The sequence below is a fragment of the Balearica regulorum genome, chromosome 4 (assembly GCF_011004875.1).
Source record: "Balearica regulorum gibbericeps isolate bBalReg1 chromosome 4, bBalReg1.pri, whole genome shotgun sequence".
Lineage (NCBI taxonomy): Eukaryota > Metazoa > Chordata > Aves > Gruiformes > Gruidae > Balearica > Balearica regulorum.
Window position 1 is genome coordinate 46,127,639 of NC_046187.1, and position 17,698 is coordinate 46,145,336.

The following is a 17,698-nucleotide window of genomic DNA, read 5'->3' on the forward strand; positions in this document are numbered from 1 at the left end:
ACCATGTCCATACCATCTCTTTTCCCCTAGCATCCCAAAAATCTGAGAGAACGATGGGGAAACAGGCACTCTCTCATAGGCTCAAGGGCTGAGGATGGCAGGTGAGCAGTGCTACAGAAGCTGACACTCCTACGAGCCTGAACGCAACAGTTTGTGTGCGGTATGCACACGCGCACTGTGAGAAATCTCAGGCTTCATCTAGAGTGGAAAAAAAAAAAAAAAAAAAGAAAAAAGAAAAAAAAGCCAAACCGAACCCAATCCGTGGGCTGTATTCAAACGCCTATAACGGAGTACGCTCAAACGGCAGGGAAGCGAGGTATCTGACTGAGGGGCAGCGTGCTCGCCCCGACCCCATCGCCAGCGGGCGACCCTGTCCGGGCGACCCTGTCCTGGCTCCCCTCCCGCCACCCGGCCACCGCCTCGCCGCGCCCTGAGGCACCGCCCCAGCCCTCCGCCGCCTGTTGACCGTTAGGGCGGGGTCAGGGCGCGCGCAGTTCCCCCTCCGGCCGTTAGCGGCACGAACGCACCCTCGCCCCGCCCCCTCGCGCGCCGCAAAGCAGCCTAGGGCGGCAGCGGCAGGCTATTGTGCGCGCCGGTTGTGAGGTCATCCCGCGCGGCCGGAAGAAGTAGAGCGGAGCGGTTGTTTCCGTTGGCGGGGGGGCGGAGGAAGGCCCCGCGCGCGGAGCCGGGGCAGGCGCGGCGCGGGCAGCGGCGGCGGCCATGGCGGCGGGAAAGGCGGCTGCCGAGCCCCTGGGGCGGACGGCGGAAGAGGTGGCTTGGGCGGAGGCGCTGCGCGGGGCCTGCGAGCCCGAGCACCACTGGCGGCACCGCCGGGAGTTCCTGCTGCGCAATGTGGGGGAGCTGCCGGCGGCGGGCAGCGCCCAGCTCCAGCGCCTGGTGTCCCTCTCCATGGTGTGGGCCAACCACGTCTTCCTGGGCTGCCGGTGAGTGCGGGCCGGGGCGGCGGGCCCTGCGGGGTGTGTGTGTGTGGGGGGGTGGGGTGCGGCGCGGCCGGCTGACGGCGCCCTTCCCCTCCTCTGCTGTTATCGCCCCGCCAGGTACCCGTCGCAGGTCATGGAGAAGGCGCTGGAAATGGCCGAAGGCATCCAGGTGACCGGCGCGCCTGTCCGCACCACGAGAGATGAACTGGTTGCCAAGGTGAAGAAAAGAGGCATATCAAGTAGCAATGGTTAGCAGATCATAGCTGTGACAATACATAGGAGTCTAGAAAATGTTGTTTTTTAATGTTCTTGGTGTACCTCGGGCTTAGGAAGTAGTCAAAATAATTTACTTTTTAAATTCTTTGTTAATCGTTTGCCTTCTCTGTGCTGTCTTTTCTCATATAGTACCTGTAAACGCATAAATAATGTAACGCATAAATAATCTGTTGGTAACGTAGAGCTCTTGTTTTGTATTTCTACAATTGGTGCACTTCAAGCTGATTATTTTTTAATACATTGTAGACCATTGTACTCCAGGTTAAATGTATTCTACTTACTTTGCCTTTAACACTAGTCAGACATTGCTTTATGAGAAACTTAGTTTCTCAAAGAAATTCTTAATGTGGTATTTTAAAAGATGTTTTTAGTATATTAGGAGACAAAATACACTTTTTTTAGAGTTAGATAGTTTACGTAATGTACTTTGGTCATTTTTGGTTTGGACCCAAACCAAAACCTGAGATCTTGCACCAGAGTATTTTTAGGTTTTTGTCAAAAAATACTGAAATATTCTGAAATAGTAGGATAACACTTGAAATTACAGCCAAACTGTATTCCTAACATCTACCTTTTAAATTGCTAGAAGTTTTTAGAAAATAGAGAAATTGTCTCTAGATGTATATTTCATAGTGCAGAAATTAAAGAGGATAACATACTTTACTTGTTTTGCAGAAGGGGTAGAGGAGCCCTCCAAGAAGCGAGCTGTTGAGAAAAGCAAAGATTCTAAGGATACTGGAAAGGATATGAAAACAACCAAGGCAGAAGCCATGAAGGAAACAGAGAGCACATTGCCAAAAAAGCAGGAAAAAGATACTACAAGCAAAGATCCAGAAAGCTCCCGGTCAACTTGCAGTTCAAATCAAGAAATGGTCACAGCATCAGACATAGAAACAGAAGGAAAACCTGCTAATGCTGAAAATACTACTGAGCAAAATCCATCTGCATCTGAAAAACAGTCAGGAGAGAAGCCTTGCTCATATCCACTTAAGGAAAGCAAATGTGAAAATGTGCCGTCACCTGAAAAGAAAACAACAGTAAGTGCGGTGCCACCGGCTGCCAAGAGTGCCCCGCAGGCGGCAGCAGCAGTGCCACCGGCTGCCAAGAGCGCCGTGCAGGCAGAGGCGGTGGCAGCAGCAGTGCCACCGGCTGCCAAGAGCGCCGCGCAGGCAGAGGCAGTGGCAGCAGCGGTGCCACCAGCTGCCAAGAGCACCCCACAGGCAGAAGGGGTGGCAGCAACGGTGCCACCGGCTGCCAAGAGCACCCTACAGGCAGAGGCAGCGGCAGCAACGGTGCCACCAGCCGCCAAGAGCAGCTCGCAGGCAGCAGCAGTGCCGCCAACCACCAAGAGCAACCCGCAAGCAGCAGCAGTGCCACCAGCTGCCAAGAGCACCCCACAGACAAGTGCTACGTTGCTGTCTTCCAAAACCCAAGCGAGTGCCCCACCATCAGTGTCCAAGAGTGGCGCTCAGGCGGGCACCTCCCTGCTGCTGGCACCCAAGAGTGGCACTCAAGCGGGCACCTCCCTGCTGCTGGCCTCCAAGGGCACTGCGAAGGCGGGCTCCTCGCTCCTGGCCTCCAAGAGCAGCGCTGAGGTGGCTGCCTCGTTGCTGGCTGCTCGGAGTGGTGCTCAGCAGGGATCTTCATTGCTGACTTCCAAGAGCAGCGCTCAGGTGGCTGCCTCGCTGCTGGCTGCTCGGAGTGGTGCTCAGCAAGGTCCCTCGTCACTGGCCTCCCGGGGTGGAGCTCAGGCAGGTGCTTCCCTGCTGGCCTCCAAGGGTGGCGTGCAGGCAGGTTCACCGCAGCTTGCCTCCAAGAGTGGTTCACAGGCAGGTGAGAGCCCTGCTAAGGCTTTGTGCAAACCGTTAACCAGCGAAGACGCAAAGGAAAGACAACCCTTTTTCAACAGACTATACAAAGCTGTAGCCTGGAAACTGGTTGCTGTTGGAGGCTTCAGTCCTAATGTAAATCACGTAGAACTTCTAAACTCATCTATTCAGTCTGTTAAAGCTACATTAGATGTTGCTTTCGTTCCCCTGAAGGAACTTGCAGACTTGCCTCAAAATAAGAGCTCTCTAGAAAATATTGTTTGTGAACTGAGGTGCAAGTCTGTCTACTTGGGTACTGGCTGTGGTAAAAGTATGGAAAATGCCAAAGCGATTGCTTCGAGAGAAGCTCTGAAATTATTCCTCAAGAAGAAAGTTATTGTGAAGATATGTAAAAGAAAATACAAAGGTAGTGAAATTGAAGATTTGGTACTTCTGGATGAAGAATCAAAACCTTCGAATTTACCTCCAGCTTTAAGAAATCCTCGTGAGATCTTGTAGGAGAGAATCGCTGTTTGTACCGTGTATAGTATTTCAAGATAAGGACTGAGGGTTAATTTTGTACTTTAAAAATGTAGGCTTCCAGGTATTTTGTATTTCTTTCTCAGTTTTGCAAGACAATGATAGTCCTTTCACTTGGTAGCAATTGTATAAAACTTGTTAGATGACAAGTGCGCGTTTAAAGGTATGCCTTAATACATAGCACAGTAGTGTGCTGTTTTATTTGCAAAATAGTCTACCTAATTCTTCTATTTTTAATTAAATGATTAAGGTACAATTTGCTGTTTAAAACCTGACAGTTTTGTAATTCTTACGATTTGATGGCAGTGTGCTCAATTGTCTACCATGTCTTTTTTAGCCACATAGAACTATGTATATAGGGACCATAATACTTGAATGATTGAAAGTTGTTTAAAAATTTCAGTCAAAAAGTTGAATCATCTGTTTCAGGCGTGTTGCTCATAATGTTCACTGTTCCTCATATTAGGAGAGAAAATAGTTGGTTGGCTATTTTTATGGGATGTTTCCATAACACTCGCAATATAAATGACACCCTGATCCCATTTAACGTTATACTAGCAGGTTAGATCCCGTTTAGCGTTATACTGGTAATTTACCAATTAGCAGTCATGTCACAGCTGCTTCAGCCACCAAAACTCTGTAAGCAGATTTAATTTATATTGTGAAATATAATTACAGTTTTTTCAAATAAACATGGATTTCTATACTAAGCATATTTTGACTGCTACTAAAACAAAACCTCTGGGATATGCTTTTATAGTACTTTGGTTTTGGCTATCAAATATTCCAGCCATTTCAATAACTTTGTAACACCTTAAGAAAAGCTTTACTTGAAGTGGCTTCAAGGTGTAAATCCCACAAGGGTGAGTTGTTTTCTTTGGATGCGTAGCTGTAATACTGTAAAACTGATAGAGTGGACCTATACGATTCCTATTTCTACATTGATAACACTTGCCAAGATAAGCAAAATGAAGATGCTGCTGTCTGCTAGAGACAGCAAGTGCATTGTAAATTGTTCACACTAATTGAGCCTGCCCTTTGCTCCCTTTTTATGCCATGTACTGCATGGTTTGAAGCAAAGAAAGTGGGAGATTATATTTTATTTTCAATGTTACTGAAATACCTGCACAAACTGCATGTTTTGATATATTGGATAATGACATGTAATTGTAAAAACATAATGTCTCCAGTGCTCTTTGGAATTAATCTTGTCCGATTACAGTAGTAGCATCATTTAATGAAGACCTTACACTTGACTGACAGATCTGTTGACTGAGTACTACAGGAGTGAATAGGAATTCCTGGGATCTTGGTAGTATATGTATATATATATCCACTTAAAGACTTCCAAGTTCTTTTGTGATTTTGGGACTAAACCACAATGACATTGTTACACTGTACCCTGCGTGATTTTGAACAGCAGCGGCTGTCCAGTCTGTAGAAGCCTGCGAGGCTCTCGCACTTCCTGATGGCTGGTGAACTTCCTCCGTCTGACCCCTGTGCTCCTCTGCCCTCGGTCGCCCTTCGCTCTGGTTCGGTTTCTCAGGAGTTCCCCCTCGGTGTTTCTGGAGCACTGCCTGATATTTGGAATGCAATATGTTAAATTCCATCTCACACAGCTTAGGAATCGGTGCGTGCTTCTAGCGTGCTTTTAGCGTGGAGCGAGTTTTGTGCTGTATTCAGGAGTTGTGTTCATGCCAGGAAGGGTGAGATCTGTTTTCAAATCCTCACCCTGGTCAGCTGGAGACACAGAATGACTGTTTTTGCGGGGCAGGTAATCGGGTCCTGTGCCTGCCGGAGTACAGCTTTTCCAGCTGTTTGGGCATCTCCAGTTGAGAATTGCAGCGTGTGTTGCAGTGTGAAAACCTGTGTTTCCCCTCTGTAAAGCAAAGCTCGCGGTATTTACTGACCTCAAGGGGTGTTAGGGTAACTGTGTTAAAAGGCTGAGGTGCTAGATTCCTTTTTTTAAAGTCCTGACTTAAGCTTACTTTTTAAAAAGTTTTTTGAATGTTATTCCTCTTTGATGTTTGGTTGTGATTCATTAAAGGATGAGTCTGTAGCTACTCTTAATAGAAACTGAAAGTTGAAGTGTGTTATTTTTATTTCACATTCTGCATGGAAAGCAGCTCAACGAGCAGATTCTAACGTGCCAGTAAATAAGCATTATTAACATTTCATTACCCCCAGAGGAAGAAAGAAAGAATTCTGAAGAACTGGCTGTGCCAAGAAGAGTGTGTGCAGTCCTGTCAGTTCTGAAACCTCTGGGTCTCCCTTCCAGGTACTGTCCTGGTCTGTAGCGATTGGGATGGCGGGCTTTAATTGTCTGACCTTGCTGATGAGGACCAGTTGTCTCAGGGGGACAAATGAAACCAAAAGAAAAACTGACCCGGTTTTTACTGCGGGAGCACAGGAAATCCCCGTCATTAGAAATGACTCCCGTTTCCTCTGAGGGCTGCTAGAACAGCTTAAGTACGTGACGTCAGTTCCCCACGGAGAGCTGCCGCCGTTAGCAGGTTACAAGGTACGTACGTACCAATTGCGGCTTGGAGGGGAACCACGTGACGCGAGGGGGGTCCCAGCGCTACAGTGGGGCGCTGGCCACAAGGCGGCGCTATGGCGTCCCGCCGGCGGGACTTCCGCCCTGCGCCCCGCCCCCCGCCCTGCGCAGGCGCTGCCGGCCGTGCCGCGGAGGGCGTGGCTTCGTAGCCAGCAGCCCTCGAGCTGCCCGACTCGGGGGTGGAGCCTCGGCGCTTAATTTGCTTAATATATTCCCGGGGCGGTGCCACGGCGGCGTCCCCTCGGTGGGACCGGTATCACGGCCACCCGGAGCCGCGCCGCTCATCTGGGGGCGGCTGGATGGCCTCCCAGTCTGTGCACCGTCTGCGGGGATCAACCAAGGGAGAAACGGGGCAGCGAGCAGCCCCTCGCTCTGCCCTAGAAGTTTTCCTGGGGGCCGCCTCATATAAGGCGGCGGCGGACGCACCACGAGGGCGGGATGCTCTGAAGACCTGCTCGCTAGGCCACGCACGGAGGACACTGGTTCCTCACGGGCCCCGCGCCCGCCTAGGGGAAAGTCCCCGGACCGCCGGCAGAGAGTGCCGGGCGCTGCCGGCGCCCCCGCCCGCCCCCATCTCACACATTTACACCGCTGAGACGCCTCCGGGCTGAGCGGGTGAGGGCGGGGCGGGCGCTCGTCACGGTCACAGACACGCAGGTAGTGCGCAACCGCACCAACAGAACGGGGCTCACTCTCAGGCCATCCCCTTTTACCGGCTCCGGCCCTTTTTTGGGCGCCCCCGCGGCGGGGCGGGCTGGACTCCCGCGGCGGCGGAGCACCTCGGGGGAAACTTAACTGCTGCGTGGGAACTTCCCCGGTGCAACAGAGCTGTTTGCAGGAAAAGCAAAACACGCGTGGGAACACACCATGTCCCCGGCAGTGGCTCTGGCTGGCAGGACGCGCTGTGCCGTGCCCCCTTATCTCCTCATACCCGCTGGGTTTCAGGGCGCCTCCTGACGTACAGGCTGTCAGGGAGGCACTCGCCTGACGCAGCTCCTGTCCCTGCCCGAAAAGGCTTTCCTTCCTTCCCGGCTCCAGGAAGAAGCAAGAGTATCTTGTCACGTTCCTTTGCCCACACAGAAGTTAAACATCAAACGCAAGAGAGTGTGACGCGTATCGGAGTGACAGCACGAAAGCTGACAAACACCACGCTTCTCCAGCGCAGCAGGCACTACGCACACGCAGCTGGTTTCCCCTGCTCACCTGGGGCTCCTCAGAGAAGGCTGGCACCGCTGGCCGTGAGTGCCACCAGTTACCTGCCCGCTCTAGGCGGATTCTCATGCTTACGCTCCCTGACGCTACGCAAGATGCTGCTGCTTGCAGCAATCACGCACATAAGTATAAACTGATAGGCTGATAAACTGAATTCATTTCGCAGGCAGTGCCATTCTTGCCTCTAGAATGTCAAGCAAATAAAATATCACTGTGCTTGGCTCCATGGAATTAAGCCCTGTGCTGCCCTTCAGTCGTGTCTGGGTACCCAAACAGCACCCAAGCAGCCCAGGGCCAACTCTTCCTTCTGGTTCATGCTCTTCTATTTGTGAAGCTCCTGCGGTGAGCCCAGGCCTGCCAAACTAGCAACGTCTCTCTTTTTGGTGGAGCTGCAGGCCCACAGCCTGTATGTAGCACAGTACAGTTCGCAAACCCCACTGGTTTCCAACATCTGCTGTTCTTTCAGCAATATCCTCATGGTGACGTGTTTTCAGCCATGACAGACCCCTGTGCCAAGCACACCAGACCAGTGTGCAGAGCGGGGAGTAGCTCTGCACAGAACTAGCTACAACAGCTCTGACTGCTTCACGTGGGAGCTTTGAAAGGATGTGCAAAGGGCTGACAAACCACCATGCTTGTGCTGTCATTTTGGTTGCTGCCTTAGCCACTTGAACTACTTGAGTGTCTTTCTTTTCTCCCATAACTTTTCATGTGATCAGGTATATGTAGGTGGGGAAAACAGAGATTTCAAATTAAAATGCTATCAAAGAACCCATCCCAAAAGAAACAACTAAACTAGGGCACAGCTCTATGAGGTTCTCTGTTTTTGGTTGAGAAACTGTAATGAAATCTCAGTGTCCTAGTTTCATCTGCTAAGAAGGATATATCTAAGGCTCTATGAAGCTAACATGTTATGAGCTGTCACCCCTCTGTAGTGCAGGTAGCACCTGCAGTACAGGCTGATGACTGCAGACAACCTTGTGTAGACAAGCTGAAGCTTGTGCAGTGATTGATGTGGGGTTTTTTGTTTGGTGGTTGGGTTTTTTTACCCTAAAGATTGCACTGTAGCACCTTAACATTTTGGGCTGTTTTTCTCTGTGTGTGGACAAAATTCTTTCACTTGTAGTTTATGGTAAATGTTAGTGTTCAAATTTGTTAAAAAGAAAGAATACATCGAAAAATCAAACCCATCTCAACTATAGATGACGATGAGACATGATCTACTGGTCCAGAGACTGGGGGGGAAAAAACCACACATTGAAAGAGTTTTGATGCTCTCCCTCTCTCTTTCACAAGGCAGATCTATCCCTCAGCTTTCTAAGTTGCAAACTGCAGAGAAAATAACAGCAGTATCTGCTTTGTAGAATATTTTTAAGCTTTTCTTTCAGCTAAAACAAGCATTTTTGCTATGTTTTGCATAGTGTATAATATGCCAAACTCTTTGTCCACTTAACAACAATTAATTTGTATTTGTGTGCCTTCTAGATGGTTCTGTTAGCTGCCACTGCCAGAGCAAAGGTATTGCCATCAGCAAGATTATGTGTTTTTAAAGAAAATATTGTCATTTATGCTGGCTACCGCTGCACCACCCCCCATTTTAAATCTGCTGTCAGGAAGTATCAATTTTTAGGCTGTGATTAATTCCACTTCTCTTCCTTGCATGCATTTAAACCTGTGCAATTTTACTGAAGCCCTGTGATTACAGGAAAACAGTTAGTGCATGTGGCTGAGCTAGGATACCTGCCAATGTAGAGCTGGCCTGAGTGGAGCGTTACCAGTGTTTGCATGTGACTATCCAGACGTATGGCTGGCCTTTTGTAAATGACAGCAGAGGTTTCCATCTACACTGAAGACATATTCATGTATCAGTGTTCAGAAAAATGGGTTTTATGTTGATACCTGGTCATCATTTCAAATATGTTGTAGGTTAATTTGAAAATGGCACACGATAATTTCGGAGCACAACTGCCTGTTGCTAAGGCAATGGAAGATTGGGTTCTAGTGGTTACCAGTTAGGTATTTTCTTTCTCCAGTAACATTCCTGCAACTAAAAATGCATTGTTCAGCTCTGACAGCTGAACCTACAGGCCTTTAAAGTTTGAATTGTCACTGATGGTCAAGTAACATTAATTGTTAGGCCCAAGTAGACTGTGGAACTACATGTTTTAAATGCCATTGTCAGAAATTAATCACATGGGCAAAAGATACTTTGTCATGAGGAAGAAAGCCGATCTGATGTTTGCCCCATTTTCTAAATCCTCTGGTGTTTTACGTTTTTACATATTGTATTTTACATATACAACTGCAGTCTAAGAGACAAAATATATTCAGTCAGATGCTGCCTATATTTTAACAACAGCCTTCTACCCCAAAACCTTCCTTAGTTTGGAGCAAATGTCACATTTCTGTTTATTTTGGGAAAGAGGCAATTATGATTGAGAGGGTAAAGATCTGTTCATCTTGTTTAACCAATAATTTTTCTCACAATTACAACTGAATGATAGAGCAAATGTAAACTCTGTCATTTCTTGGAAAAATGTGTACTTCGGTCATATGTTAGTAGTATAGAATAATACTAATTTTTGGCAACGAAGTAAGTGGTGGCACTGAAAAATGTGCATAGAGCAGCACCCCTAAGAAACACAAAATGCAGATGACTTGGTGCTACAGTTATTTTGAAGATATGAAATTACTCTCTGGTGCTATGTGCAGTGACTTTTCAGTTGCACTAGAGATTAATCATTATACTGGGTTTGGATAAGCAGATTCCAGAGGAAAAAAGAAAAATCCACACTAGGAGGGAAATGAAATGAGGCTTCCTCCTGTTTGGTGCGGAGTTTTAATGATGTATGCCAAAACTCTCCTCAAGTCTTCAGGGGAACTTGGAAACTATGGTTTTCTGTAACTATAGGCATGTAATCACCCCATTTCTGCACATGGAGTGGAATTCATTTCTCTGACATCTATGACAACAGACCTGGGCTCCCCTCACAGTCAATGGAGACATTTTTAGGGCAAGACCTATTTATACTAAGATTCTCTCTCATTTGACATATTTGGCTCAATGACTCCCACCTTTATTTAGAGGTGGAAAGGAAAATTAACATCCACATACAGGAGAATATTATGAATCTCTTAAACCATTGACTATTGAAACTTCCTGCAGGTGCACTGCCTGCCCTCATTTCACAATCGTGATTACAAAGGTGCAATTGTGTATGTTTTATTCCTCACAAGAGGAAGAAGAACGTGTTTTTCACATGACCTGTGCTGAGCAGCAGAATCACAGACACACAGGATGCATGTTAGCGTTTAGCTCAGGTAAGAGCACATAAAAAATCCTTTTTTTATTGTGGGCAAAAGGGGCTCAGTTCTTTTCCATTAAAGTCACCTGGATTCTTCTATATTTACTTGAATGGAAGAGGATCAAGCTTCAGGGCTCAAGTAAGACAATAAAGATGGTTGCCACATATTTGCATAAGATTAACTTGTTACCATTCCTCACCTGGCTTCCCTAAACATCATCTGCACACTTCCTGAGTTCTTTGGCATGGTGATTGGCTCTGGAGGTAGAAAGCAAATCCACTGATTGTTTATGCTTTAAAACAGCAGGTGAAGAGGAAGAGTCACAGTCTGAAAGCTGTTCCCTGGAGAGGAAAAGAGGGACAGACGTGTTACTTCAGCCGCGAGCAGACAGATCCGTGTCGTAAATGATGGGGAATGATCTGCGCAGCTCTACTCGTCGAAGCAGCCAGATGCTGCCCCTCAGCTGGTGAGGAGTGTCCCCCTCCTCTAAGGAGCTGCAGTTTGTATGCCAGCCAGCATGCTCCATAGCACCTGTGAAAAGTGGGTGTTGTCCAGCTCCTGCTGACTTCCAGAGGGCATTCTGAACAGAGTGGATACTCTCAAAAAGAAGCAGTGCGATTCTGCTCAAAACAAAGTGACAATATGTCAGTATGCTCTGATGGAAGCAATGATGTCATATAAAAGTGAATTCCTTAACATCTCCCACCTTGGGCCTATCAACTTCTCAAAACACTTTTGGGTACAGCCATGGGATTAAAGTATGGAAGCTGAATGGGAAGAACTGTAAAAAATAGATAAACAGTTATTGCAAAACAAAGCACAAAGTAAATTTCGTTTGCACATTGTCCTGGTTTCGGCAGGGATAGAGTTAATTTTCTTCCTAGCAGCTGGTACAGTGCTGTGTTTGGGATTTAGGATGAGAAGAATGTTGGTAACACACCGATGTTTTTAGTTGTTGCCAAACAGTCAAGGACTTTTCAGCTTCTCATACTGCCCTGCTAATGAGAAGGCAGGGGGCACCCACAGAAGCTGGGAGGGGACACAGCCAGGACAGCTGACCCCAACTGGCCAGAGGGATATTCCATACCGTACCATGACATGCTCAGTATGTAACTCGGGGGGTGGGCTGGGAGGCAGTTCAGCTTGAGAACTAGCTGAGCATTGGTTTCAGGTGGTAAGCAATTGTGCTGTGCATCACTTGCTTTGTATATTCTTTTTTCATTATTTATTATCATCATCATTTTCCTCTTCTGTCCTATTAAACTGTCTTTATCTCAACCCACGAGTTTCACTTTTTTTTTTTTTTAATTTCAATTGTGTTCCCCATCCCACTAGGGGGGTGAGGGGAATGAGCGAATGGTTCTGTGGCTGTTTTAGCTGCCAGCCGGGTTAAACTATGACATACTTTACTCCATTTTTCACTCTGCTCTGAGATAACCAGAACCCATCAGTCTGAAGAAAAAAGATGAGCTAGATATTGCAGCTGCTTTCTTCCCCATGTTAATGCAAGCCAACTGATCACTAATTTGGGCTCAGGAAGAAGTTTTCTTTTAGAGTTTACTGGCAGAAAACGTGGAACTTCTCCAGTTTTTGAACAAATGTTTGCATTTGGATGAGGAAGAACATACATCTCCTGAACAGTGCAGGATGTTTGTTACTTGGTGCTAGAGAGCTCTTTGATACAAATGAGGATGAGGCTAGCTGGGTAAAAAAAACACATGCCAGTGTTTTCAGGAAATGTACTGGTTTAGTTTATCACCTTACTGAAATGATCTGATGTTAGCCCATGTCTTATTTTTAGGTGTCTTACACTTGTGTAAATGAAAGAGAAAAATAATAATGGTTGTGACCATATGATTTGTGTTCCACCAGATAAATCAAGCCTAATATTTACGGAAAGTCAAAAGTGATGACATCTGCCATTGCAGGGAAGTATCTTTTTTGGATGACCTGATGTTAGAGAAGTTTTCAAGAATAGCTTACCTGGACAAACACTATCTCTGTAGCTCTGGCAAGGATAGCCTCTTCCTGGAATATCACCTATACAAAAGTCAACTATGGCCTTCCTATGGCCTATAGCTTTCTTCAGCTGACTTTTTAAAAAGCCCATCTGGCCTGTACTCATTCTTTCTCTCCTTTGTGTTTCTTTTTTTGGTATCTTGGAGAATTCTTCATCCTCCTCATCCTATGGAACCAGAGAAGCATACCTGCCAAGAAATATATATTGTCAAAAATCTGTTCTCTTCCATTTGCTTAAAAGAAGCATCCTGTTACCATCCTTTGAGCATTTCCACTAAATGCTAAGTAGGTCTTTCACAATTACATCCCCTTATGGACTTGTCCTCATCAATAGTGCTGCTTTTCATTATTTTTTCCACAGACTGAAACTCTTCCTGGGCATTCAATGGAAAGCTGAAAAAAAATCTAACCAACTTGTGTATTATTAGGTGAAACAGGACAGGAATCAGCTATGATTTGAGGATGTGTACTGGTTTTGGCTGGGATAGAGTTAATTTTCCTCATAATAGCTGGTATGCAGCTATGTTTTGGATTTGTACTGAAAATAAATAGTGTTGATAAAGCAGAGATGTTTTCCTAATTGCTGAGCAGTGCTTACACAGAGCCAAGGCCTTTTCTGCTGCTCACACCACCCCACCAGCGAGTAGGCTGGGGGTGCACCAGAAGCTGGGAGAGCACAGCCAGGACAGCTGACCTAGACTGGCCAAAGGGATATTCCATACCATATGATGTCATGCTCAGCATATAACTGGGGAAGCTAGCTGGGAGGCAGGATCACTGCTTGGAAACAGACTGGGCATCGGGGTTTTTTTCTCCGCAGGTGGTAAGCAATTGCGTTTGTGCATCACTTGTGGGTTTTTTTTGTTGGTTTTGGTTTTATTTTATTTTTATTCTCATTATTATTCTCTTCCTTTGTTATTCTATTAAACCGTCTTTATCTCAACCCACAAGGTTGGGGTTTTTTTCCATTCTCCTCCCCATCTCCTTGGGGTGGAGGAGAGGTGAGCAAGTGGCTGCGTGGTGCCCAGTTACCCACTGGGGTTAAACCACAGCAGGATGTAAAATCAGGATTATGACAGATGAGAAGCAAAACTGCAAATGGGAAAAATAAGATTTGGATTAAACATATGGAAATATTTTATCATAGTAAAATCTATAATATAATGAAATAATCTTTCACAAGAAGAAGGGGAATACTCTGATTGGGACTCCTAAAAAACTGTACCGGGAAATGATAAAGAAACATAACTGTTGGGATCTATTCTCCATGAAAAGTGGGGGTAGTTTAGAGACATATAAATAAATCTAAATAAAATCAGTATAGGACTTCTGTGTATTATTTACTCCTGGAAGACAACCATTGAAGCAGGTTTTATGCAATACACCCTAATAACACATGCCTGATACCACTGCAAATGTCAACCTCAAGCTGACAGTTCTCCATTTAGTGGAGAGTGTTGGTGGAAATGTATAGTCATTCTGCCTGTCCATCTCTACAAACAGCAGGGCTTTGCTCTACCATGTCTTTTGTTATCTCCAGATTATTCTCACAGTCATCGAAAGAAAAAACATAGTTGGGGTCGCAGAGGCTATCAACCTGCAAACTAGAGTCCAATACATCAAAATTCTCCTACCCATTTTGAGGCAGGATCAAACCAGAGAATTCAGCCTGCTATTCTTGCTTTTCTCCCCTCTGCGGCTTCAAACATGCAGCAAGCTAAGGCTTCTTTTTCCTAGGGAAATCTGCTCTAATGTTACTGTGCAATCTTAAAACTACTCAAAATTTAAATCTTTATTTTAGTGTTTGAAAGCAGCAGGCAACATTTAAATTCAGGAAATGTTAATTGATCTCTGCTGTACCTTAGATACTGCTTCCCCCACAGTGACAAATAGCAAGTAGTTCTTTGCACAGAAACCACCTGCAACAAGTATTACAAATTCTTCTAAAAAAGACTTTTTTGGCTATTTCTTTACAAATGGTACATACATACTTAGTACATACATAGTTTCTAGTTGGAAAAAAAGTTATGCCAAAATTCTATTTTAAAATTAACATTTAATCATAATTAACATTTTATTTTAAATAACGTTAATTTTTAATGAACATTTTTGGTTTGTTTTTCTGCTCTGTAAGGGAAATCTCTATTTCTCAGCTTCACGAGATTCAAACTTATTATAAGCAGAAACACAATCCCTCAAAACAGCCAACATCTTTCTAAAGAATATTGTATCACTTATATTAATCCAGATCCTTTTGCACTGGTATACAGGTAGTGCTTTTTGCCTGTATGGTAAGTGTTATCTATTAATATTATATGAAAGAATTCAATTGATGAGGCTTCAGTTACTCAGAAGTGACAGCAGTGAACAGATAAAGTTTCAGCTGTTTACTGCTGATGGAAGTGAAGGTAACTAGGTTATTTTCACTTTCTATTTGTGCAAAAATGAGACAAGTAGCATAAAATTATCTGAGGTTTTGCTTCATTAATCTGAGCTGTCACAATAAGCAATATTAAAAAGCAGGTGGTTTTACTAGTGTTACGGATTTTAAGATGACGCTGTCCTCAAGAACATGAACACACTGAGTTGCAGACTTCCTGTTTTTTTTGGCCAGAGTGACATCAGTGTAATAAAGAATGTTTTGAAAGTACTGCCTACAACTTTGTTTTCATTCATTTTTATGAACTTGCCAACACACTGCTGACTCGGGCAAAGCCATCCATCTACAGCTACAATTACTCAACATCTTAGACACAGACGTATGGAAATCACTGTCATGTAGGATACCAGCTTAGCAGCTGCACGAGTTGGAAGTTAAGAATGTGTTTATATACTTTCATGAACTAGGGTCTTAAGAAAATAATACTTGCAGACTGCCATCACGTGAGATGCTGATCTGCAGGCTGATCAGATGAAGTCAGCAAGGTTCAACACACTAATTTTGTTGTAGGACTAGCCGTGGAGCCATCTGGCAGAGATTGTGTATTCACAGAATTGTAGAAAAAAAGTAGGCTGGAAGGGATCCTCTCGAGGGCATCAAAGCAGAGCCAGCTTCACAGCCAGATCAGGTTGTGGCAGGCCTCATCCAGTTAGGCTCCGAAAATATCCAAGGATGGAGACTATACAACCTCTCTGTGCAACCTGTGCTGCTGCTGCTGCTTAACCACTACTCTAGATCACACCACCTTGAAATGTTATCTACAGGATTAGTATGGGTACTCTTTTAGTGCTGGCCACTTACCTATAGGTAGGAATGTAAGACAGAAGGGGGTTTTGGGGTCTGGTTTTTGGTTTGGTGTTTTTTTTTTTTTTTTTTTAATTTACCCTTGAATTCAATCATCTCTGATGCTGGTTTTTTTCTAAGTTTGCCAGATGTCATATTTTTCCCCACCTTTTTTTCCAAGTTCCTGAAACATAAATGCAACATACTGCAAAATGTACAGGTCTCCTCAGGATGTTTCAAGACCCCACAGGATTATTTTTTTCCTGATGCTTACCAATTATTATTCACGTAGTAAAGATCAGAAAACTGTCTGAAAGAGAGGTAGGGATGAAATCTCAACCATTTAGTAATTCTATCTGCTTTATATCATCTTCCCAGTAGAAAAATGTATATAGCTAAAAAGTGTATTTCTACTTTTGTTTCCTACTGTATTTGCTGTGGCCAACATTTCATACAAATTCTGGAACAGCCTTGGGAAAGACAGGGTACTGTGTCAAAACTGGGAGATTTGTTGGCAGGTAAGTGGGTTTTAAAAGGTTAAACTTCTTTGACGCCTTGTTTAAAATTCTCTGTAATGATTTCTCAGGATAAAATGTCACTCAGCTTCCCTAAGTAATAGTTTATCACAAATCATTTTGCTTTTATTTAAAAGCTAAATCAGGTAGCTGTTATGATGGGCAAGAGCAGTCTAAACTACTGCTTTTTACAGTTGGAGGATATGAATTAATTAGATGCCTCACCCTATCAACTGCTGCAGGGAGAAAAGCTTGACTATGGAGCACACTGTTGTGTACCAGACAGCAACTTGCCTTCCCTGCACACAGCCTGTCACTACGCTGTGTGACTACAAACCTCACCTCATGATGAAAATTGCTCTTCAGGAATAAGTTGTTGCAGATATAGCTCACAACAGTGTTTGGGAAAGAAATACGCAAGCCATCTGCAAACAATTTAATGCATATGTACATTTTATTGCAGTAAGACTTACCCACATTCCCCTCCTGTCAGGCACAATGCCCTTAGAAAGGTGCGTTTCAAGAGATTTAGTGCCGTCAGTGCTGGCAGGTTATTTAGTATGGCAAAATATTCCAAGAAAAAGAGAGGATGGTGCAAAGGGTAAGGTTTCAGCATCAAATGTAAAACTTCTGCACTTTTCTGCTCACTCAAATAGCTTTTGCGTTATCTCCTGAAAACGTGGGTTCAGGATCGTGACTGAAAATAGAGTGCAGAGTTTCACGGCCTACATAAAGGAGCAAAAGTAACCCATGGCAGCCACAACACGTCCTCGAGATAAACTCCTCAACGACTCCGGGACAGAGTATGTTTGAGGAAGAACAGATACACGCGGGTGGGGGCTGACCGAAGAAGGGCGTTAATCAGTGCTAATAAACACACCCCACGAGAGCAGGAGGCGGCACGACCGAGGACCCTCGTGGATCCCTCCCCGCACCCCCCCGAGACACTCGCGGTCCTCAGAGCCAGGTCACAGCGCCGCTCCCCGCCCTGCCAACAACCCCGCAGCGGCAGACGCTGACTGAACACTGGAGGTAAACCGGCGCTACTCACACCTGGCCGTCATTTCTGCTCTCTTCACCTTCACCTCACAGAGGTGCAACAGGGTACACACGCCGGCCACGGCTGCCCCTCGGGGAAGGCGGAAAGCCGATGGCGAGGGGCCGGCACCGGTCCGCGGGCTGCTCGGTGAGGCTGGGGGCAGAGGTGGCGGGCACAGGGGCAAACGCACCCGGCCGTTGGGGGAACAGTCGTTGGGGGAGCCCCCGCCCCGCCTCCGCAACGACCGACCGCTCCCCGCCCA

The 17,698-nt window shown here is 45.6% G+C and overlaps 1 protein-coding gene across 2 annotated transcripts; it reads left to right on the forward strand.

The window, feature by feature from the left end:
* Window positions 1–596: 596 nt before the first annotated feature.
* CDKN2AIP (CDKN2A interacting protein) lies at window positions 597–5,647 on the forward strand. Of its 2 annotated transcripts, XM_075751935.1 has the most exons (4): window positions 597–944; window positions 1,059–1,189; window positions 1,893–2,258; window positions 2,301–5,647. In XM_075751935.1, exons 1-4 carry the CDS (start codon window positions 721–723, stop codon window positions 3,542–3,544), a joined length of 1,965 nt encoding a protein of 654 aa, XP_075608050.1. In that variant the 5' UTR covers window positions 597–720; the 3' UTR covers window positions 3,545–5,647. The 2 variants fall into 2 exon arrangements, with proteins under 2 accessions (XP_075608050.1, XP_075608049.1); XM_075751934.1 differs by having other exon boundaries at window positions 1,893–5,647.
* Window positions 5,648–17,698: the final 12,051 nt, after the last annotated feature.